Source organism: Athene noctua, chromosome 10 (assembly GCF_965140245.1).
Source record: "Athene noctua chromosome 10, bAthNoc1.hap1.1, whole genome shotgun sequence".
NCBI lineage: Eukaryota > Metazoa > Chordata > Aves > Strigiformes > Strigidae > Athene > Athene noctua.
Genome location: NC_134046.1, coordinates 3842986 through 3866045, shown reverse-complemented (window position 1 = coordinate 3866045; position 23060 = coordinate 3842986). Strand labels below are relative to the sequence as shown.

The 23060-nt window shown below is 41.5% G+C and overlaps 1 protein-coding gene across 19 annotated transcripts in view; it reads right to left on the bottom strand.

Annotated features, from left to right (window-relative positions):
- Positions 1-20937, bottom strand: part of PXK (PX domain containing serine/threonine kinase like) — a 36721-nt gene extending 15784 nt beyond the window's left edge. For 10 of the 19 annotated variants that reach the window (XR_012634271.1, XR_012634270.1, XR_012634273.1 and 7 more), the window contains exons 1-8: positions 20749-20937; positions 10186-10236; positions 9464-9511; positions 4712-4898; positions 2676-2753; positions 2433-2506; positions 1462-1536; positions 97-201 (exon numbers count right to left, since the gene is read on the bottom strand). Coding sequence is in view for 15 of the 19 variants with exons in the window: in XM_074914229.1 (XP_074770330.1) it covers positions 97-201; positions 1462-1536; positions 2433-2506; positions 2676-2753; positions 4712-4898; positions 9464-9511; positions 10186-10236; positions 20749-20850 (720 nt within the window). In the remaining 4 variants the exon portion in view is untranslated. Of the gene's footprint in view, positions 1-96; positions 202-1461; positions 1537-2432; positions 2507-2675; positions 2754-4711; positions 4899-5369; positions 5454-9463; positions 9512-10185; positions 10237-20748 lie in introns of those variants that run through there. The other 9 variants (XM_074914232.1, XM_074914234.1, XM_074914242.1 and 6 more) reach the window with 4 other exon arrangements.
- Positions 20938-23060: the final 2123 nt, after the last annotated feature.

The window sequence follows — 23060 nt, the reverse complement described above, 5'->3', positions numbered from 1 at the left end:
AACACTTTTATAAAAGACATACTATGGTGAATCCAGCAAACATTCTACCATTTGACTTAGCGGGGGGGGGGGGGGGGGGGGGGGGGATGATCTTACCTTATAAATAAGGTCTTTTAGTGTCCCTTTTTCACTGAATGGTCTAATAACCAGTGCTGAAGATTCATTGGCAGTGGCAAAAGTGATTTTGTAAATATAGGGATGCTACCAAAAGAAGAAACTGTAGGTAAGTGTTAGATGACAGATTCTGTAATTCAGTTTTGCTTGATTTACAAGAAAAGCTCTGCCTATATATTTAAGGTAATAAATTGGATTCTGTCAGTGACATCTGCTCAAGTTATTCAGTCTTAACCAGGAGTAAATGCAAAGAAAACTTCACAACGACATTGTTCAATTTCCACATAAATTGAAAAATAAGAAAAAAAAAAAAAATCACTATTTTTAACAAACCAGATTGGCCCTTTAGACAAATGAAGAATCCAGCACCATTAACACTTCTATTTGAGCAGCTTTACTGCAGGTTTAAGTCATGCTAAACCAATAAATTCATTCACAGTTTTATACAACTATGTCACATAAGGAAACTTGGCATTAATAGCTGTCATAACACTTTTTATGTCTTCAGAAATTATTATAACAACTTCCTGCAACTTTGTCAAACCAAATGAGACAGCACAGCTGGAAGTAAATTACACATGCAACACATATACTAATTGAAATAGCTAGTTAAGAAAAGACCCCTTGTTCATGTCTTATTTTAATCCATCAGTTTCAATCTGGTTTGGGGGTTGAGAAGCCTAGTTTTCAGCCTCTTCTGTTGTGCTCATCTGCTGGGTTCCAGGACTGCACAGAGGTTTACGAGTTTAAATACCATCCTCCTCAGCCAGTCTCCCACATGCTTAACATCCTTAAAGAGAAACTCCTTTTGGAGTTTTTCAGTTTTTCAGATAGAGACGCCTATTGGATTTATAACGTGGCATTGCCCAGGAGCTTTAAAATTGTACAGCCTCCCCTGTACTTCTAATAAAACGCTCCTGTCTTAAGTTCAAAGAACTGAAAGAATAACAACACTCATTCCACTGCCTTGTCCACTACTGCCTGAGACAATCCCCAGCACACGGGTTAGCAATTACACCTAGACAGCACTATCCTAACAACCTGGACATGTTGAGGAGTTGAAATAAAAGCTCGTGATCTCACAGTACTGCACAAGAAAAAAAAAAAAAAAAAAAAATTAACCACAAGTCTGAATCTCCTGCAATAATCCTGCAGGATTATTATTTGTGCTGAGAACATGTTACTTCACATTGTGTGGGAAATGTAATTAAAAGGCTCACACATCTTCAAATGAAAGCAACTCTAAAATTACAAACTGTCTACCAGGCTACATGTGCTTTTGCAAGAGCAGTCCTTGACAAGCACTTTTGTGCTGGCACCATTTAAAAGTTTTCAAGTAATACTCACAGAACAGGAAGAAAGAAGTTTCACAGCATACTGTAAGTCTTTGTCAGACAAGTATTTATCAGGGCCAAGATCAGCCTGAAAATAAATAGGAAAAGAACGGCATCATAATAGATGTTGCATTCCATAAGGAAAACGTGATCTATATTCTGCTCTCACAAATTAAGACAGCTGCTGGAAGGTAGATTTGAAGAGCAAGCAAGGAAATTCCACATACAGAATGAGACTTGAAGAGGCTGAATAAGGCCACGGCTTTACAATACAAAGCGTCTGACCATAAGGAAGTATTATTGCCTCCTTCCTCCCCCAGATCTGACGTGCATTGCCACCACCGAACGAACTCTGCCAGCCCCAAACTGGGGTCTGTGTGCATTGTGAACTGATAAGGCTTAAACCTCCACCTTCTTCCTCTCCAGCAAAAAACCCCTTCCCTCTGACTGCAGGCTTCAGCAATATCTGCTCTCCAGTGAAGCCTCACGAACAGCTGTGCTCGTATGAGGCCATGCATGAGGCCAGCATGTTTCAGCACAGGAGCATAAGCAAGTGTCTAGTAACAACAAACTGTTTGGTGTCAATACATGTCTACCTTAAAGGAGCAATTCATGCCTCTCTCACCTATCAGTTCGCCAGTACAACTGAAGAACCAAGGAAGAAAACCCACCACTTTGAAAAGGATCATCTTACTCTTTTCAGCAGGAAAATTTATACGCTGGTCAATAGCTGCATCGTTATAACTAAAGAAACCTGATGTGCAGGAGTGGGAACAGATGACCAGGCACAGAAACTTGCAAACTGGATTTGCTACCAGAGCAAAGAAACACCCACACCACACATCCACCTAAGGGCTTCCAAGGCTTATTCAAAGCCTCAGCTCCTAAGTCTATCTCACTGTCACTCACGTATGGTAGCCAATATAAATGAAATAAGCCAGGTTCATTAAGAGAGACTTGAGTATGAAATGAAAGCATATATACCCAGCTTAACATTAGCCGTTCCTTTGGTTGATTCTTAATCTTCATTAAGAAATATTTCTTACGTATACGCCAACCTACAAAAAGAAGAGTCATCAGCAGCTTTAATTAAACACTATTATATCACAAAGCTTACAGGCAGGACAAGGTCTGTAAGCAAAGATACTATGGCAATCTTAGAACAACTTGTATAGCTGAAAAAAAATAAAAATCAGACAAGTCTTCACACATACTTGCTCTTCTTACCTATATCTTTTAATGGTTCTACCACTTCCCACTTTGGTTCTGATCGGAAGAACATTGAAACATGCTGTAAGGCAATTTCTGGAAAGGAAAAGGAGAAGAAGAAGAAAGAGAGAAAAAAAAAAAAAAAAGATAAAATTTTTTTAAGATACTACATAATGTAATTATCCACATATTAGGTAAGGTTCAATGCCAGAAGAAAGCCTGCAGGAATTCAGACTGAAAGTCAGCAAAATCACTTTAAAAGGAAATCAGATAAAAACACAGTTAAAGGCCATTTGCACTTTTAACTTGATAACTCAAATCCAGAGAGAAAACAAAGCAAGCACTGCCTTTGGAAAACTTAGCTTACCAGTCTGCATTCTATCTACACTAGATCTACATTTCCAAGTCTAAATCCAAGGCTCACAGCTAAGATTTCCCACACTAGGTGTACATTACATTAGATCAGTAAATGTTTCTGCAATACCTGTAAAACAGCTTTTACATCACTATTACTACATGTAAACTAACCCGTTCTGTTTCACTATGTGTTATTCTGCCCTTTTCTGTGCAGGCAAAGGGATTTTGCTATATACCCACACATTTCACAGGGCAGGGGGGGCAGACACCCTTCTGGTTACTGAGTTCTCCCACAGCTGGGAACACAACTAGTTTATTCATGAAGGAATCTGAGGGGAAAGCTCAGGGAGAAGTGGTGACAGCAGGGGGGAAAAAGGGAATCATGCCAACAAGGAGTTTTCTCTAACATGGCTTATCTTGGCATAGAAACACAGCAAAAAGGTATGGATATGCTGATCTTTCTGCACTGCATCTTCTCTCTCTAAAAATATGCTGCAAAAAAAGAGAGAGAACAGTGCAATAAATATCAGCTCACTGCTCCAGTATCTAAGAAATGACAAACGGATGGTGTCTCCAAAGACCACAGGCAATGACTTGATTGCAACTAACTTCCCAACAGCTTGCTGAATAAAACCTTGATGAAAGAGCTCAGAACTAACACAGAAGTCACAGTGTCTCCTAGAGGATTTAAATTGCTTTCTCAGCATTAGCCAGACAAACTGCATCCTTAAAGAGTTACTAATAATTTACAACTCCTCCACAGCTTATCATAAACATCCGGGAAATGTTCTTTGCACTTTGAAGCTGAAGACACAAGAATGTTACATAAAGGGGGAGCAAAAAGACAAATGAGAAGGAAGCAGTAAGTTCCTGCTTCAGTAGGCTCTGCTTTTATGAAAACAAGCTTTGCATTTTGCAAAGAGTCAGTTGTTTGCCCACGGACTAAATCTGTGGAGTGGGTTTCACCACTAACGGGAAGGTTTTTTTCAGTCTGTAGGACAAATATTTAACAATTTCCAATGGCTGAAGTCAGACAAATTCGAAGAAATAATAATGAAGAGAACTGATCACTGGGATATCATTTTAAGGGATGCAGTGATTTTACTGACATTTGTAGGGAGAGGGTGTTTGATTTATTCAGGTCTTGAAAAAGTACTCAACCTAGCTCAGATAATTAGCTCTAGGAAGTCTCACAACCCAAAGTGATAGTGGCACCTAGACAAGATGACCACAGTTGTTCCTGTTGATTTGAAAAACCTCAGAACCACGATGAACGCCAAGATTCAGCGTTCAGAAGATCTGCTGTTTTAACAGAATACAGAGCTGACAAACTTAACTCCACCTTGCACTCTGGTAGGCAAATAATTTCCAACCACCAACCCTCCCCATTTATCACAAACTGTGAAAAAGTAGATGTCACTCTCACCAACCCCCCTCCCTCAAGTTCTGCTTATATAGATCTTGACCCTCACCTTCTGTCAAATAATTCAAATATTATCTTGACAATTGCAGCATGATTCATGCACAGAGCTGGAGAAACGTTATCATATATAATCACGGGCACAGTATGATGGTTTTGAAGGTTGTTCCCCACATCCACCGCCCACACTTCAGTGTAAATGCTTGCCAGCATTCATGGAAGATACACACACATGCTGAAGTGAAACCGTAACGCAGTTTTGCAATTTCTTACTTACCAGTGTAGTTTACAGAATAGCTGTTTGGGTCCAAGAATTTTTTCACCAGTTCACAGTTAGACAGTATGTGATGGGTAGTAATTACATCAAGATAGGCCTGGAGTCCCTTCTGTCTTTCAGCTATGAATTCACGTTCCATATTTCCAATCAATTTTTTTGGAGGAAGAGGTAGACTTAGAGTTGAGATCTTAAAAAGAGAGGAAGAATTACTAACCTTGCTCTCAAAATGGCTCGGGGATATAAATTAGTAACCTAGAAAGACTCTCAGCAGCAAGCTAACTACTGGATAACTCTTTTTGTACCGTGTATACACAAGCTTTTCTGTTTTTTCTAAGTACTGTTATCAGGGTGAGGCAGTCAGACAACAGCCCGCATCCGACTGTGAAGAGATTAGGAAGTGGAACAACACTGAAGATGTGAGGAGACACATTTTTGCTAGTGAGTCATGCATTTAAGATCACTACACAAAACTTTCAGATACTAAATGGCTACAATCTTCAGCCAAATTCTTTCTATCACACACCTCCGCCACAGCACAAAACCAATTCACACCTTACCATTTTCTCTGGATAAGATTTATGCTTTTTTATTTCATGAAGTGCAGATTAATTACTTTCCTTTGCCTCTACTGCCTTTACAGGTAATTTAAAGTCCTTACCGTCAGTATTTTAAATCTGTCATTTCAAATATGGTGCAACTTTCCCATTTTCTCTTCTGAATTTTTTGCTGTACAGTTTTTAAACAGCCATACATCTTTCAACCCAGAAATAGCTGCAATCTACCAGTGGATGTACAGTAGTTGTTTTATGTTGACATAAGTGATCCAAAACTTCAGATAAAATCAGAGAAATACTTCAAAATAGGACAATGAAAAAACGTTGCAGAAATTCAAAGCCTTATGTAAGTCAGATCAAAGTGATCATCTTCAGTGTTTATATGCAGTTACGTCAAGTGAATTGCCAGAATAAATTTTTCATGTTGTTAACACGTTGTTGTCCTGCAGATCAAAGCACCTGCCTTGGGTATGCTGAATCTCCATGGGAGTTATCTTCAAGAAATATGTAATGCAGGATCAATGACACCAGATGCAATAACCTCATTTCTAAAGCAAACAGTTCACCAGGGAAAAGACAGGGACTTTTGCTGTTTGACCAATTTTCATTTTAACTAGTGGAAAAAAAGTAAAGGATTAGTTCAAACTGGGGCAGAAGTAGCAATCCCTTTTCATTTTTACCTCCTCTCGAACACAGGACTTGTCCTCCCACTAACCTTAGCACTTCTACTTCTCCAGTTTCTGACTGAAAATCACGGGCTGGAAAAGAACTATAGCCATGCCTGAATTACAGAAGATGTTAATGAAAATCATCCTATCCACTGAGTGCTTTTTTAATGTTCTTTTACACCCAAGAGGAAAACAAAATATTCAGGAATTAACCCTAAACCAACAATATACCACTTACAGCCAGTAATTCACCAATTAGTTTTAACACCAAAGGCATACAGAACTTTCATCTGGCAGACCGCTCTTACTTCGATTCTAAAACATGTTTCTAAACAAAAAACAAATCCATTTCTGGTATTACTCACTTGAAAAGCATGTCAAATCATAATCACCTTCTTGACCTGACAGCTAGCTACAATCAGAGAGAAAAGGACTCTAGTTCAGATGTTTTCAAACCACTATTATTTGTTTAAAACTTACTTCAACAAACCACACATCTGCTATTTTCCAGCAGAAAGTAACATTCACCCCCAGGTTTTTGTAGCAACCTGCCAAAACACACAGCACAGTGAGAACGCTGTCTACCACAGAAGAGGACCTCGCTGAGGTCCTGACCTAGCAAAGACCCTGCATGCTTTCAATCACGAGCAGTACTTCTCCGTGGCCCCTGTTCAGCACTGGAGTTAGGATGGGCTTTGCCACAGAAGAACCTGGGAATTAACGTTCTTATCTTCAAACCACAGGCTGCTCAGGAATGTCTGTTCAAAAGCTGCAATAAAATGCTTCACAAAAGCCAGATATCTTGCTGCGAATACTGTACCAGTAGTTCGCTTGACCGAACAGAAGAGTAGCCAATGATCTCCACACATCTCTGACAAACAAGCGAAGAGGAAGAAATGCAAGACAGCGTGGAAGGAGCTTTTCAACCCAGTACGTAGCTGAGCATTCAGAGAATCTGGTTTGAAACTTCTTGACGCAGATCAGGGCCACAGACAGAGCTAGCCTGGACAGCTTGGAAATTCTCAGTCCTTGCTATTATTATACAGGTAGCACCAGACTAACAGCAGAAAAGTTGCATTCCAACTCAGCGGCAGCTATGTGTTCAAACACAACCACCCAAACCTACAGAGAGGTCAAGTATATGCCACAAGAACTGGAAGAACTTGGGGCTTTGCACATGAAAGAAGTTCCAGCAGTTTTTCCAGCATTTTAATTTTAAAGGAAGGAGACTGGGGTTTGGTATTTTCTTACTGTTCATTGCTTTACACTGTTGGGGTGGGTGGTGTTTTGTTTTGTTTGGAGTTTTGTTTGTTTAATTTTAATATACACTAGACTAGAATTTCAAGAGTTTAAAAACACGTCACGGGACTTGAATACTGGGATGAAATATTGTTGCTTAGAGTTCTGAGTGGAAAGAACTGAGGAGTGCTGCATGTCTTAATGGATCAGAAAACTTCAGCTCCAGCATCACAAAGAGCAATTCTTAAAAAACTCCAAAACAGTGGGAGAAAAGAACAATTTTAACATGCCTCTCATCAGCTACTGTCTGCTGTCTCTCAAGCCCTGGCATACAGAACTAGGCTGGAGGAGCAGTGGTGTTTGTTAAAAGCAGAGCTGTGCATCTTTGATAAAGGCTTAAAACTTTCTTCCTGCCCTTCTGCTGGGCAGATAACGAAGAATTACACCTCTTAGGGCAGCTCTCTGCCCTAGCCAGGAAAGGCTGTCTCCAAGCAGAGATACATCTTCACCTTTCCAGACTGTGGAAAGCAGAAATGGGAGTCTGAACAAAGGGTGAGCAGTAGTTTTCACTGAAGGAGACCAAGTGCTGAAGAACACGACCTGTTAATTTAGCCACCTTCTGCACATCCTTCTATCCCAGTCAGAGGTACGTCTTCATGGTCCTGTTTTGATCTTTTCTAGCCATCCAAGCAGCTGACATTCTTGTCCCAGATCTTGGTATCTCATATCTGCAAAAATCGCTCTCTCATTTCAAAGTCCTCCTTGCCCCACTATGCGAGTTGCTCTCAAATAATCTCCTGAACCCTCCACTTTCATCATTTGCCTCTGTCTCAGATACAAAGGCCTTTTCCTTCCACACTACATCACACATAACCTACTTACCTTCACTTTCTAGACCTTCCACCTAGGCCTAACTTTTCAGTACCTGTCATTTCTGAATTTCAAGTCTTAAAGGTCCATTGCCTTTTCTACTAAAGCCGCCTCATTTGAAAGTTAAATGAGAATGCAACAAAGCTTTTTCATGCCTTAACACATTCTATTCCCCACGGTTAAGAGGAGCTTGTTATATGTGGCTGCAAAAGTGAACTCTTCCTTCTTTTTAAAACTTGCTCAAAATTCTCTCTCTGTGATTTCTATCAAAACTTGACTGTGGTTAAGACCACAATGACCATGATGTACCATGACAACTAATACTATCTCATTTCTTTGTGTTCCCACGGGTGCTTATCTAATCTTAAATCTTGGATTTCTCTGGAGCAGGAGACATCTTTGTATTGCATTTATTCAGCACATCACACAAAAGGTTTCTAGGTTATGATAAAAGTTCCTACGGTAGCACGTAGGAACACGTTAAATAAAATAATTCCACAAGGCAACCGCGTTTCATCTGTTGAATTATGACTAATTTGCCCTCCCATCCACCTTCTAGCATAGAAATCAGTTATAGGAGACTGTCAGAGCGCATAATTCAACACCCTTACGTGTTTCTGCTCACTGAGGTTCTTCAAGCAAATAGCTGATTTGATTGGGGGGGGGGAAGAAGAAGTGGAAGCAGTATTAAGTTCTTGAATTCACACAACATTTAACAAGGAAAAAAATTTCAGAGTCACAAAAATCTATCCTCAAATCGCACAGTCATTCACTTTATCTTATTTGCCTAGTACTATGGAAATCTTGAGTAACAGGTTTCACTCCTGTAGATGCGAGTCACTGCTGCTTCCCCCCTTTTCCCAAACACACTCCTATACCCTGCTTTTTCCCACACAAACTAAAAAGAAATGCTTTTTAGGACAGCAAAAGAAAACACACAGTAAGTCCAGTGTTTAACTAAGGAACACTTTCCAGTGATACAGAAAACCATCACATGATAAGCAGCATCTGGTAGTGCTTTTAGACGAATATAAATAATGAGACCCATAGCACTTCAATGTTGAATTTATAAGGTTGGTATGTGCCTTGGTTTTCTTGAAATCAAAGGAGGAACAAATAATAACACATAAAACCGGAACAAGTCACAGTACTGAAGGGAAAGATTCAGTATCTGCCAATTTCCTCCATTTCTACATAAATTGGTCCTGTTGATGCTAAAATTAAAATTTTACAAGAGAAAACACAAGGGTGAAAAAATGTATACATCCAACTTATATATGAAATCACAGTTTCTCTTTACAGCTATGTGAATTTGTATTTTTTTTTCTTCACTGCAATATATATATAAAAATATCACGAGCCATTTTAAATATATCCCTCTAAATGACATTTTATATTTATGTATCACGGGTGAAAGTTACCTGCAAGCTATTATTAAGCAAGTCAAAGTCACTGTATCGCCTCACAATCTGCAAAATATAAAGACAAAATTCAAGAAATATATTGCTTTTCCCATTAGCATTTTACTCTTCAAAATCCCATCAAAGAAAAATAATTCCCAGTTATAATCTTCTTCTTTTAACCATTTTTGTACAAATGCATAACTGCTGGCTTTATGTCACGTTGCCAGGGAGCAAAGAAGAGCTTTCAATCACATCTCAACCAGAGCAAAAATGCATTTCTAAACATTATCTTAGAACAGCTTAAAAAAATATTTGCGAGCAGAGTTGTCTGCAAACGTAGCATTTTTGCCATATTAGATACAACAATTTTTCATAGTCATCTTTATTGCTGCTTCTAGGTTTCACTGGTCATGTATCAGCAAGGCTGCGATTTTAGCACTAAGGAAGGCAAACCAGCATTTGAGATTTAAAAATGATGGTTGTAGCAACACACAGTAGAAACACAACAGGCAATTTTCCTGGAATATCCACAACAGCAGCAAACAACGTGCCTTCTGCAGCTGGCAGCAATACTGGTTTTCTCTTAGTTTTTGACCAAAAGTAATCAAGCACTTCATGTTCTCAATTCCAATCGAACATTTCCCTCCCCAGCTCAAATTTAAAAAGCTAGGAAGAGACAATTTTCAAGCTCTTCCTAAAAAAGGCATCCTGGTTACATGAACCACAGGTTAAGAAATTACCTGCCAACTGTTTTCTGCTGAAACTCCTCTCTGAACCCGGATTATATATTCCTAATAAAAGGAAAAATGTTATTAGAAATGAGAACTAACGAGCTGAAGAAAGTTATTAGGTACTTCTCCAAATATAACCATTATCCAACTAGGAAACATTCAGAACCAGATTTTAAGTACCAAGGTGAAGGTCAGAGCTGGGCTTGCTCAGACCCATCACTAGCAGCTGTCTCTCTGCTTTACAGAGTAGAAGACAGAGAGGTCCAAGTGTTTGCAGACCTGTGAAGCACTCGAACAGTTTCATTTAGTGAAGGAAAAAGATAGTAAGAGCATACTCACCACACATCTCTGCTGACCACAGCTGAAGAAACCTCTCCTCACCCATATCTAACAAGTAGCCCCCAGGAATTACTGCCACCATCATAACAGAATAAACGCCAGCAAATACCTACAGCTGCCCAACCTCTAATTATTTTTGTACAAGAAAGGTTACGGAAAAAGCTTTGGGGCATGCTTGAGTAACTAGAACATAGCAGTTTCTCATGGTGATAATTCTTCATTTATAATGCATGCTTAATGTTAATTATTTATATATTAACTATGCAGATATATCTAAATCTCAGTGAAACACTTTTAAGTTTCAGGAATTAATTAATTCTCCCACCACAGTCACATTCATAAAGCACGATTATTTTCCATCTCTTCATTTCAAGTTCCACTGCACCTTTTGTAGACTAATACCTGGTCAATACAGCAATATCGTTATTTGAGATTTATCTAATTATGGCAAGAACAGATGCCAAGTATTTTGTACACCTAATCAGACAAACTTCAAGGAAGCTGTGATTTTGTTTACCCCTACTCTAACTTTGAAAACAGCTCTTTTGACATTTCAAAGATCACAAATGAGGCAAGTCCTTTTCCTAGAAAGCCTGTAATCTCCATTTTAGATATTGTATAATTAGCAACGAAATAAAATTAACGTGGGCTAAGTGTAGTAACAGAGACTTCCTGTACCACTTGCATATACTATGCTCTATAAATGCAGCTCTTTTTAAGGTCTTATTACACAGATAAACCCACAGCTACATAATTTACATTGAAAAACATGAAAATGGAAAGCCAAAAAGTAAGGTGCTGTCTGAGAAAACGCAACTCCCAACACTGAAGAAAGCTGGAGAGTACCCAGAGTCAGAAGAAGGGGAAGAAGCCACACAGATACCTGTGCTTTTACACTTTCCTTCCAGTTGCACCAGTCTGACTTTGTCAGAGAGGCCTATGTCCCCAGCACCTTTTAAGCACATTCATCTTTTGTGCTGTGCTCGGCCAGGGGTGGCAGGACCCACCACCGGTGCTCCAAGTACCACTAAATCCCTCAGGCTTCCTCACGGAACACGCTGGGTCACACTGCACACCTGCAGCTACAAAATTCAAAGAGAGAACTAGACATTCTAAAACAAATTCAAGCCATGGCTCACAGTATTTCTAAGCTGGAACATGTAAAAAAGCATTTTGCATTTGTGTCAAGCGAGGCGTGAGTACCCACCCAGTTATTGCCTGCAGTGCAGCAAGCATCACATGATAAATCATTTGTTATTCAGCTCAGATGACTTCATTCACCCTGGTACAAACTTCCAAATGTATTTTATGTAAAGTGCTGAACAATTTTTTTCGATTTCAGACGCCACCTAATTTTGTTGAACTGCTTACATCACTAGGAGTCTTACACCCACAAAAAGGAGAGATCAGAGCATTATGCACAATTTTTTCAGGTATTAAAATTAATGCTGCATTCCAAATTATCATGAATAGACAATAATGAAATAACAACAAATAAACAAAGGCATTTCCAGCATCTTGAGTTTATATACCAAATTTGTCCATTCTGTAGCAATAACTACCTGGCATGTACCTGCATACCACAATTCAATTGAGTGTTTGATCCATGAAGTATGATAAATTCAGCTTCACAGTTAAAAATCCACTACAGGCATTTATTAACAACTTTTTTCAGGTACTGTGAAGTGCCCTCAGAACCAGACAAAACTAACTCTCTTCTTTCAGATGAAATTAGAAGCTTGTACACTGAAAAACAGAAATACACCACTGGATGCAAAGAAAGTGGGACACATCAGAGAATCCCTACGTAGAATTAAATTATCATTTAACATTAACCACCATGAAAAGGAGAGTAAATCAAGAATTATGACTATTCCAGACAAGAGGCAAAGGCAACACCAGATGGCATTACCTTGGGTGTTCACCCTTAACTAATCCAGAATTTATTTACTGAAGTTTCCTTCCAGAGCACAGTGCTGCTCAGGCAAAAACACTACTCTGTTTTCTAAAATTCACTTAAAATATCCTTTATCAACAGCTGTTAAATATCTGTGGCAATTTTGAACCATCTAGCCTTGAGAACAAATTCAAGACCAGTAAGCATGAAAACCAAAGCGATTTAAAATATTTCATGTCCTAGCAGCTTGGTTGGAAATGACAGAAATCCAAGATGTCACAAACCAAAACACGTAACTATTATTCTGGAATTAAAGTGTCTATTTTCAGAAAGTCAGCCTGACACGGTCTCTCCATATTCTCTTCTCTAACCCATTCAAAATTATAATTAAGGTATTTTCCTGCAAAACGAGAAGCCCAAATCCTCAGAAATACTAACAAAAAATCCACAGAGCTGACTGCAATTCAACCAGTGTAATTATGTTTGGAAACAGTTTGGAAACAATTGGTTTGCAACAGAAACCAATTAAAGGGACACGGGGAGACCCAGATTCACCACTAACGTGGCTTTTCCTGTTTTGTGATCACTGCTGTGTTTTGGGAAGTAGGAAGAGGCCCAAAAATTGCAGCAACTGCTTATTCAGCAAGTCTCAAAGGAACGTTGGCTGTTTCTCTGAAAAACCACGTCAGTAATGATTCACCACGTTCAGTCATTCATCTTTTCGAGGATTTTGAAAAAATTGAATCATTGCTCAATCCCTTGTAGCACTTACTCTTTATCCAACGATTAACCTTTTCTATTGTATCCCAAGAAAATGCTCCTGGACAGGCAGAACACACAAATTCATTAGACAACTGTGAAAGCACCTTATTGCAGACAACCACTCCGATCAATATGACAATTGTCTCTTCTGGAGAGCCTAGTGATAAACAACTCAGGGCCTAGGGCTTATTCTCACAGTAAAATCATATTTAAAAAAACAGATTTAGGCCACAACTATTTTTTCCACACGTACTCAAGCACTTTTTTCCCATCTAGTTCTGCTTTGGCACCCTAAAGGACTAATCAAGTCCCCTCTTTACGTCATGGGGTTCGCAATCTGAAAGAAGGCAGCATCGCTCTTCAGACATGGTCGTTAGTTCTACCTGGATGAAAAAGTCCCCACCACACTCACTCCATCAGCACTGACCATAACGAAGAGCTGGCCACCTCAGCACTACCTTGTCAATACAACTAATGAAAAAGCCTAAATGGTTTTCTGAGTTTTGGGGTGTTTTTTACCAAAGTTGATAATGAGATTGAAAGCCAAAGAATAGCTACAGTAGAAAAGCCATGATAAGAAATACAATCCCATTCCCAATATCCGCCATGGCTGCACATAATCAGCAGACCACAGTATGCTGAGTTTCAGTGACAAGTTGATACTTCCTATTGCCTCCGCTCGGCAACAAGCTTGTCTTGGGATTATAATTAGCACCACTGATATATGCTTCCCATAGGACCAAAGAAGAGCTTTCAACTCTGCAAGAAAAAAGCCTAAATGCATAAAAGCCTTTATTACTCTGCCAAATTCTATTTTGTTTAGGAAAAAAAAATCTGAATTACGACGATTTTCTTCTGAGACAGGCTGATTTGGGACTGAGACTGTGCCCATAGGAAATAAACAAAAGCATAAGGAACACAGACAGGCACACTCACGATCATTTCTGTTTAGCTGCATCAGCTAACACAGGAAAATATGATGGAAAAGGCTTCAGAAAGGGCTAGTAATTACCAGAGTTCACTCCTCCTGACAATTTTAAGGATCAATGACCAGGCTCAGCAAGGTCTAGGTTGGCTACGGTCATGCAGAAATTCCCATGGTGTTGTTCACTCCTACGTGAATGGCTCAAAATCTTTCCTATGACTCAGTTTACCGAAGAACTTCAAAGGAGCCCTGACAGCTGCTAGTTGGCAAAGAAAGGTCTCAGCTTACAGGAGAGCGACAACCTTCTGCTATTGATTTTGCCTGCGGGCAGCAAGTTCACTGGCAGCAACTATATAGGAGCCACCACCAAGACAGGCCAGAAAACCATTCCCCAAGACAACCTCCCTGAGTCCCTCCAGACTCCACACAGGCGAGGTTTGTCCATCCGCTGCCCTTCCTACCAGTACTGCCCCAACCTTGATATTCCACCAGCGGTTCAATATACATTTTTAAAGATGCCAAGCAAAGCAGTTTTACCTACAGGATCATTTCCTGGCTGCTCCAATTAGTTAAGAAAGCGGAAACTGTGCTGGGAGGAGGAGGTCGGGAGTAGGGAAAGCTCTATGACCCTAGTTGCACGCTGTCATTTCCTAAAATCTTCTTCCTACCACTACAGAGAGCTGGATGGAGTTTCTGAAAAAGAGTATTTTCCAAACACCCACGTGGATCAGTGACAACCACACTGAATTTCTCCAATCCTTTGCCAATAACAGTTTCACAACCACTGCCTCAGATTAACGTTATCCCGAATTTACCCATTTTCATGCAGAGCCAACATTTAGGTGGATTTTCCTTCCAAATTCACCAAGATTAGTCCCTAGTATTCCAGCACTTGTTAAAACACCAGCATCAGCAGCTCAGAGCTGCTCAGATAATTTTGTTATCATTCCTAGGTGAAAGTTACACAGCAAAGCATGTCCAAATGTTTAACGATTGCTGTTTATCATCTTTCCTAGTTATTGAAACAGAAAGAGGAAAGAAAGGTTTTTGCAGAGAGAAAATAAGAAAGAACAAGTGACAAATTTAGAGATTCATATAATAAAACACAAGAGAATCTTGCCAATATTGAGTAATATATTCTGTTTTCCCAAGAAAATAGTCTCTAAATTTCTGGCTCAGGATAGCCAGTCTATTTTTCCACAGATTTCTGCTGTACATCTGTTTAATCCAACAGGCTTGAAAAGCCAACCATTATAAAGATCCAGGTCACCTTCAGGTCACATCAACTAGAAGTTTGAAAGGGCTTTATTTCATAAGCATTAAAGAGAGGAAAGCCTAATTAAGCATGAATACAAGCCCTGCTTAAGTAGGCTGGATTGGAACAATTTCTTGTAAGAAGCTCTTTTAAATGTTTATTTAGAAAACCTCCCATGTGAAAAGTAGCAACAAAATTAGGAAAGTTGCTCAGACTCGGGGACCTCTTCCCTACAGGGCATAGTGTTTATTTGCCATCGTACAACCTGCCATTAAGCCCATCTGAGGTACGAGCAGCCGTGTTTACCTGCATTTTAAACAATGCATTTGTCCAGGGACATGATACAGTTCCACACACACTGTATCGCTGGTGTAGTAATGAGTAAGCCATTCAATAAGTGAAAGCTATGAAGTAGGCCAACTGCAGGAAAAAAAAATAAAATAGGACACACATTTGCATGTAATGAAACACTGAACAAGAAAAGCTCTGGAGAGAAACAAGAGAAATAACAGCTTTTCAGTACCCTGCATCACCATGGCCTTCACCAGAAAAACCAAATAACTCACTATTTTGCAGGAAACATTCAGTAGCCAATAAAAATATTCTAATTATGCTGCAAGATCTCTAAGGCAATGGATTTACTAAGGTAGGATACAGCAGCTAATATTTTGACTGTGATCTTTGCAGGAGCTACAAACACAATACTAATTTAGTAAGTTCACTAGTGGAAACCATAAGGTTGGGAGATCTAAAATTAGGTGTGATGAAACAGCTATCTTTTCCTAGCTCAAGCTGGGGGGGAGGTGGGATATAGTCAAGCTTACTCACTAAGCCCACTGGAGGAACTGCATTTCCAAAACCTCGAACAAGTGAACTCTAATAGTCCCCTGTCTAAAGCCACCTCTGAAAGTAACTTCTCTTTTTTTTTTTTTTTTTTAAATAGTGAAAGCAACCTTGCAGAGATTGAATGTGTTATAAAGCAGATGTGCAAAGTCCTTTACAAGTTTTTAAAATAAATACCACAGTTCTAGAAACATATGGCTCCATTTTTGTATCACAGAACAATACAGGGCAAATATAAATGCTTTTTCAACATTTTTCTAATCTAAAAGCTATGAGTGTCAACATTCATCATGCTTAAGGAAAACTAAAAACTCTGGAAGTACGCTACAAGAGCGATTTATTTCAGCTGTTCATTTTAAAATGCCTTTAAGACAACAATGTACTGCAGCAAAATTGGTTGTTTCACTACTTCAATTTCAACACGAAATGCATGAAAAGGGAAAATCACTTCAGAAAAGAATTAAGGAATGTTCAGAAGTATGTGTATAACTTGCTAGTGGGTTTACTGCTGTAAAATGCTCTAAAACTTGTATATACAGATGTGCAGATCTTATTAAGGAATATGTCCAGATTACTGTGGAAGAAAACAGCATCCTATTTCAAGGCCTAGAAAGAAAGTCACTTTTAAATAGTGAATATAAAGATGAAATACTGCAATATGAAGCAAGTTCAACAGCCAAAATTTATTAAAGCTTCAGTGCTGAAAACGCCTCTGTTGTTCAGAACACAACATTTAGCATTAAGATGAGACACTTGCAAATAAATTAATATATGGGATGTAATTCCACTCCTACTGAATTCAAGGAACGCGATGGCAACAGAACAATTTTCTGCGCAACAGTGGGTACACATACCTGCCAAGAGCACTGAACCGTGCTTGTGAGAAGGTGCCCAACACACTCCTGGAAGTTACAGTTACTCTTTTTATGCAGTGCTAGTGATTAAAGCATGTAGCAGGAGAGAGACAAAATGAAGCTGACATGGTTTGCTCGTGTAATTTCAAATGATTAAGTGAGGTACCATTGGAATGTGCCTGCAAATATACATTTATTTGGCTCTCAAAATGAAAAGGACTCCATAAACGCTGCACTGTAGAACTATTTGTACGTAAGGGCACATTCCAATAAAACTCGGATTGCTTGTAACACACTTAACTAGGGAAACAACTTCTGTAAAAAAGAAAAGGCATCATTTTCATCTTCAATTGTCACTGGAAATAAATATGCAGAAAGAAAACCTCAGCTGACGATTTCTTTGTTGCAACACAAAAGCATGGAGATTATGTACCAGCTGGGATGTACTAACTCAAGTAAGAACTTCCGAGCTCTCTTGACTTGAAAGAAACATGAAGAGCTTGTGAGCATATCAGAAAATTTTGCAGTTGATTTCCTAAAAATCTAAAACCCACATTTACTAGGGGGTTGACATATGCTCTCACTAAGCAAAAAGTGCAAACCCTCAAAAGTACATTTTAAATACCAGCTTTGTGCCTTCTTAGGTTTTCCAGAGAATTCAAGTAAGTATGTAGTAGTTTTAGGTTTTGTTTTCAGTTTTGTTTTTTAAGTTTCACCTTCACCTCCAGGAAACAGAAACTCAGCCTCTGCCAAGTACAGCCCTTGATTCAGTGCTATTAAGTTTACACTTACCCAGTCTGTTGTATTAAATTTAAATTTAACAGAAGCTGCTTAGAACAATAGACAAGCAGCCTACTAATTTGACACAAGCTTTGGTCTTCTGCATGGTTTTCCACCATGTCTACAGAGCTTTTCCTGAAATTCTTCACCTTTTCCTTAGCTGGTTATTCAGAAGGCTGGCTATTTTCAGCACCCATAGAAGGTTGACATTATTACTGCTTCAGTTGCCATGTTAAAGTTGCACCTAATCTGAGCCTAAACCATCTTCATACAAGTGCTTTTATAAGCAATTATCTACAGGGAAAAAAAAAAAAAATTATAAATCCAAGTTTAAAGCAATTCTTGCAACGCTAAGCATTATAAAATCTTAATAAATGCTGCAGACAAAAGAAAAGAAAATGTATTCATGGATGCCTTTGTATTTCAGCTTTAGAATAAGTCTAGCATGTGAAGACCTAGTTCTCCAAACATTAGTTGGGGATGAAGAATTGTACAGATCTACATCTTTTGAAGATACCGCTTTGAGGTGGGATGAGGAACAAACCCAAAAAGCATTCAGTTAATGACAGCCTACTTCCTTATGTCTATAACAAAGTAAAATACAGTCTTAACAATCCACAACAGCACTTCAAACCTTTTTTTTTTTTTTTAGACAAGCTTCATTTACACACCTCTTCAAACACAAGGCTCTATTTGTGTGGCTTGTTTAAACCACGAAAGTTCAAATCAGGGACAGCATCACCCACCAATAAACAAATTATTCAGGTACCAGGGACATAAGATGAAGTGTCCAAAATGACAAAATAGTCAATTTGGATCAAATGAGAAACGAAGTCTCTGTTATGGCTTCCTGTATTTTGTTATCCACATTGCCTCTATACAAACCATCTGTGCTACACACACTTCAAGCCATCTTTCAACTATCAACAAGGCTTCTGCAGTAAAACAAACAATTACTAATAGATGTATCTTAGAGACAGATTTTAAATCAAAAGGCACAGTGCTCCAGCACTCTGTTATTAACAAAAGATCAGAACAAATCAGTAGAGATTTTTTTTCTGAACATCCGTTAGTAACAGAATACGGAGATGAAAGACAGAGAGGGGAGAAGCAACATTTGCTATCACACTCACCCAGACAAGACAACACACAGAGTCTGGATTGAAAAACTACTTCCAAGTGCTCATTCTAAAAGAATTTTGTGACTTTTTTTTTTTTTTTTTCTAACCAGAATCATGCAAACCAAAGGAAATAACACAAAAAGCCATTGTCATTTCCACCAGCTAAAAAAAAAAAAGTGTAATAAGGCACCATGGAAGCAAGTTAACAATGAAACTGTAATCTGGACTGCTAACTGGGGAGTATTAGAAGTTACACAACTTCTCATAGGATTTGGCACACGCACCCCTCAGCTATTGGAACAGGTAAAAAGTATCAGGCTTGTCAGAAAAATAAACCTTAGTAGTGTTATTTATAAGAGGAGCCGCAACAACTGAGAGCCAGAGCCTGCTAGGTTCACAAGATCTTCTGGACAGTTTCTCATACGTAACTTCTGCTCAGAGAAAGACTGGAACGTTAGTTAGCGTGAGTTCCTCACACAATAAACACTTCTTAAGTGTAGATTACTGATAGGAAGAGTATTTAATAAGACAGTCTACAGATGAGTTGTATATCCTGTGGTGAACCTACAATTACTGTCATTCAGGTTGGGAGTGTTCATCAGATGCAAGGAACCAGAAAGAGAGATCAACGACGTAGAATGGGAGCTGTGTAAGGGGCAGAGGGAACAACCCTCTCTCCGCTTAGAACACACTCCCCGCTAGCAAACCTGCTGCTCCAGTACCTCCTTGGCCTCCTTTTTAGCCCAGCATCCCCTCTCTGCTAAAGCAAGAATTGGAAACGACAGCCAGTCCTTTCTCCGATTCACAGTACTGCCTGGTCACACCATAAGTGAACCTAGTGTTTAAAGTGGAAATTAATTGCAAACAGGAGATTGTGAAATTTGGGCTGTTATTGCATGCCCAGAGACAGCAACAGTTCCTCTGGAGGTGGTGTGCCTGTGGACTAGACGTCCCAGAAGGATTAATGTGTGACATAAAAGTCCCAGCGGGGCTCATTCTGCCGAGTGTCATCACTCCCCACAACAAAGAAAGTGGGGCTGGCCCCTCGGTTCCGTCTCCGCAGCTTTACAGCCTCGGCTACAGCCGCCCAGCGGGACCCGGCGGCAAACGGGGCCCGTTCCAGTGTAACTTCACAGCTACTGAAGTGAGGCAGCGAACCCGCCTCTGCTCCCAACGCTGCGACAGACCCCCAGAAAAACAGAAATTCTGACTTCAATGGAGACAGAAGGCACAAGGCCTCCCTCGGAGCGGACGCGAGCCCCAGAGCACCCGGAGCCCACGCAGAGATGCGCCCCGCCAGCCCCCGGTGGTACCGGCCCCGGGAGCCGTGGCAGGCTGCCGGCGGAAAACCCGCCGAGCAGAGGGAGGAGGAGGAGGAGAAGGAGCCGAACAACTCCCGGCTCGCTGCAGGCAGCGGCAGCACCGCCACATCCCCATCGGAGGGGGCTCCCCGGGCTGCCCGGGAGGTGGAACCCGCGCTCCGGGGGTCTCGGCCCCGCAGCCTCCCTCACCGCTTCACCCTCCCGCCCCTCCACAGGCCCCCGCACAGTCCCGGCACCCCCCGTCCCCCGCGCTGCCCCGGGCCCTGCCCCGGCGCCCTCCCCGCCTCCCGCTCCCCTCGGCCTCGCTCCCGCCGGGCTCAGCCGCAGGCCCCGCTCGGCCCCGCGTACCCCGGACACCGACCCGGGTGCCCAGCCCGCTCCCTCACCTCGCTCCCCCCCCCTCCGCCTTCCCCGGCACCGGCCGCTCCCGCCGCCCCCCGCGGCCCGGCCTGCCCGCCGGCCGGCGCCGCTCACCGTGTGGGAGTGCAGGCTCTGGCTCGCCTCGATCTGCGCTGTCAGCGGCACCGTATCGTCCAGCAACACCTTACCGGCCGGCGGCTTCTCCATGAAGGCCATACCGGGGCCCGGGGAGCGGGAACCCGGCACCCGCCAACCTGCTTCCCGGGGGCAGCTCCCGGCGCGGCCGCCGCTGTCAACACGGCAGCGCCGCGCCGCCGCCGCCGGGCCTTAGCGCCGACCGGCCGGGCCGCGCACGGACCGCCAGGGGGCGCCGAGCGGTTCCCCGGGGTCAGCTCACGGGGCGGGGGGGGGCCGGGAGCTTCGGGGGATTCACCCCAAAACACGGCGGGTCCTCGCAGAGAAGCTGCAGAGGGCGGGCGCACCCGCCGCTCTTCACCTTCTGAGGGTTTTGGGTTTTTTTTTAAGTTAAAAGGCGTTGGAATGGGCTGCCCAGGGCAGGGTCAGGCTGGCTCTGAGGAAGGATTTCTGTGCAGAAGGGGCTGTTGGGCGTTGGAATGGGCTGCCCAGGGCAGGGGGGAGTCCCCGGGATCCCTGGAGGGGTTGAAGAGTCGGGCTGAGCCAGCGCTGAGGGATCTGGGGGAGTTGGGAAGGGTCAGCGTTGGGTTAATGGTTAGACTGGATGATCTTCAAGCTCTTTGCCAACCTAAACGATTCTGTGAAAAGATCCTTAAAAAAATCAAACAGCATCTTCTGCTCAATCCGTAGATTTTTAGGGTTTGGGGTTTTTTTTGTTTGTTTGTTTTCTTTTGCAAACCACAGTTTTAAAGTTGATAAATTGAGGTCCACAACCTTTCGCTGTAGCACCGTCGAAAACTATTTCAGCGCTACTTAGTGGGCCGAGCACTGTGGTTAAGCAGCTAAATCACAGCGACCGTTCCCAACTAACCCTTCTGCAGTTACCCTGGGGGTCAGCCGCAGATTTAATTGCCCTAACCCCTCACCCACCGTCTCACCCTTGCATTTGATTTAACAGGCATCAAGCGGACGACTTCCCATCTAGAGAGGCAGGTGAACAAGGGAAGGAGTGCGCCTGCTGTGAGAAACAAAAGCAAAAAGCCCGTGATCAGGCAGTGACCCCGGGAAAAAAGAAATGAATCGTCTCCTACAGATACGAGATAAGGAAAGCTCTCCCAAGTACCACTAAGTACCGGTTCGGTGTTTCCAACAGGCCAAACCCATGCTTTGACAATAGAGGGCACAATGGAGTTGAAGAGTTTAAACGTTACCCCTCCCTCTGATCCAGTTTAATTTAACACCTGGGGTTTGTTTAACAACAAAACATCACACCCAGACAGCGTAACGGCTTTACCAGTAGCTTTCATCACCGTTTGAGGACAAACTTTTAGTAGCAAACAACTTTTGAGGTTAACTGCAGCCAAGGCAATTTATGGATGCATTTCTGCTCCAGAGAAGGTGGGGGGATAACAGATGATTTTGCCAGAAAATGATGAGCCACCGATTGAAGACAGCCTGTACTTTTAGTCCTGATGGTCTCCATCGTTCCTGAAAAAAGTTTCTTAGTGTATAATAATCTTATGTCAGTACTAAAATAATTTAACCTGGATGATTTACTAATGAATTTACCAAAAGCCTGCTTTACCAGCAACCAAGGTACTTTCAGCAGGCAAAGGGAAGCACGTTCCCACAGCAAAGTGAGCAGAAAGCAGACAGTTAGTCCTCAACTCATTTGCCCCTAATCGTCTTGCCCCCAGGAGCACAAGCGGTGACACTACAGCTTTTCAAAAGCCTCCTTCACTCAGCTTCTGGGAGGCATTTATCTTTAAAGATAACTTCTTTGTGTGTTTATAATCAGGGTTTGTAAGGTATCTAAAGACTTTGGAAGTACTGAGAGCACCACATCTCCAACTAAACCAGGCAAATTATATTTTGTTTATGTGAAGGCTGACTACTACTTATCTGCAGAGCAAAGGAAGGCTTTACTAGCCAGAAAATGCAGACAAGCACACTGCACTACCAGCAATCAGCGAGAGCTGCCCTGGAGATTACAACAGATCTCGCACTACAGGTGTGTCAATACCTCCTGCCTGTTAAACACACAGCACTGTCCCCTCCCTCCGGTGCTTGTTAGCAATACAACTACTCTGTAAAGAGGGAAGGAGTTTTAACTGAATTTAGCCAGTGTGGACTGCGATTTTGCTGAGAACAGCCTCAATGTAAGCTCCGCTGCTGCAGACCTCCCACTGTAGCAGAGCAAAGGCTTGTCTAAACTTGCTGCTTTTGTCACAGTAAGCGCCCAGTTCTGTTGGTTTCATCTTGGCAGTACACAGGGAAAAATGAAAAGCTCT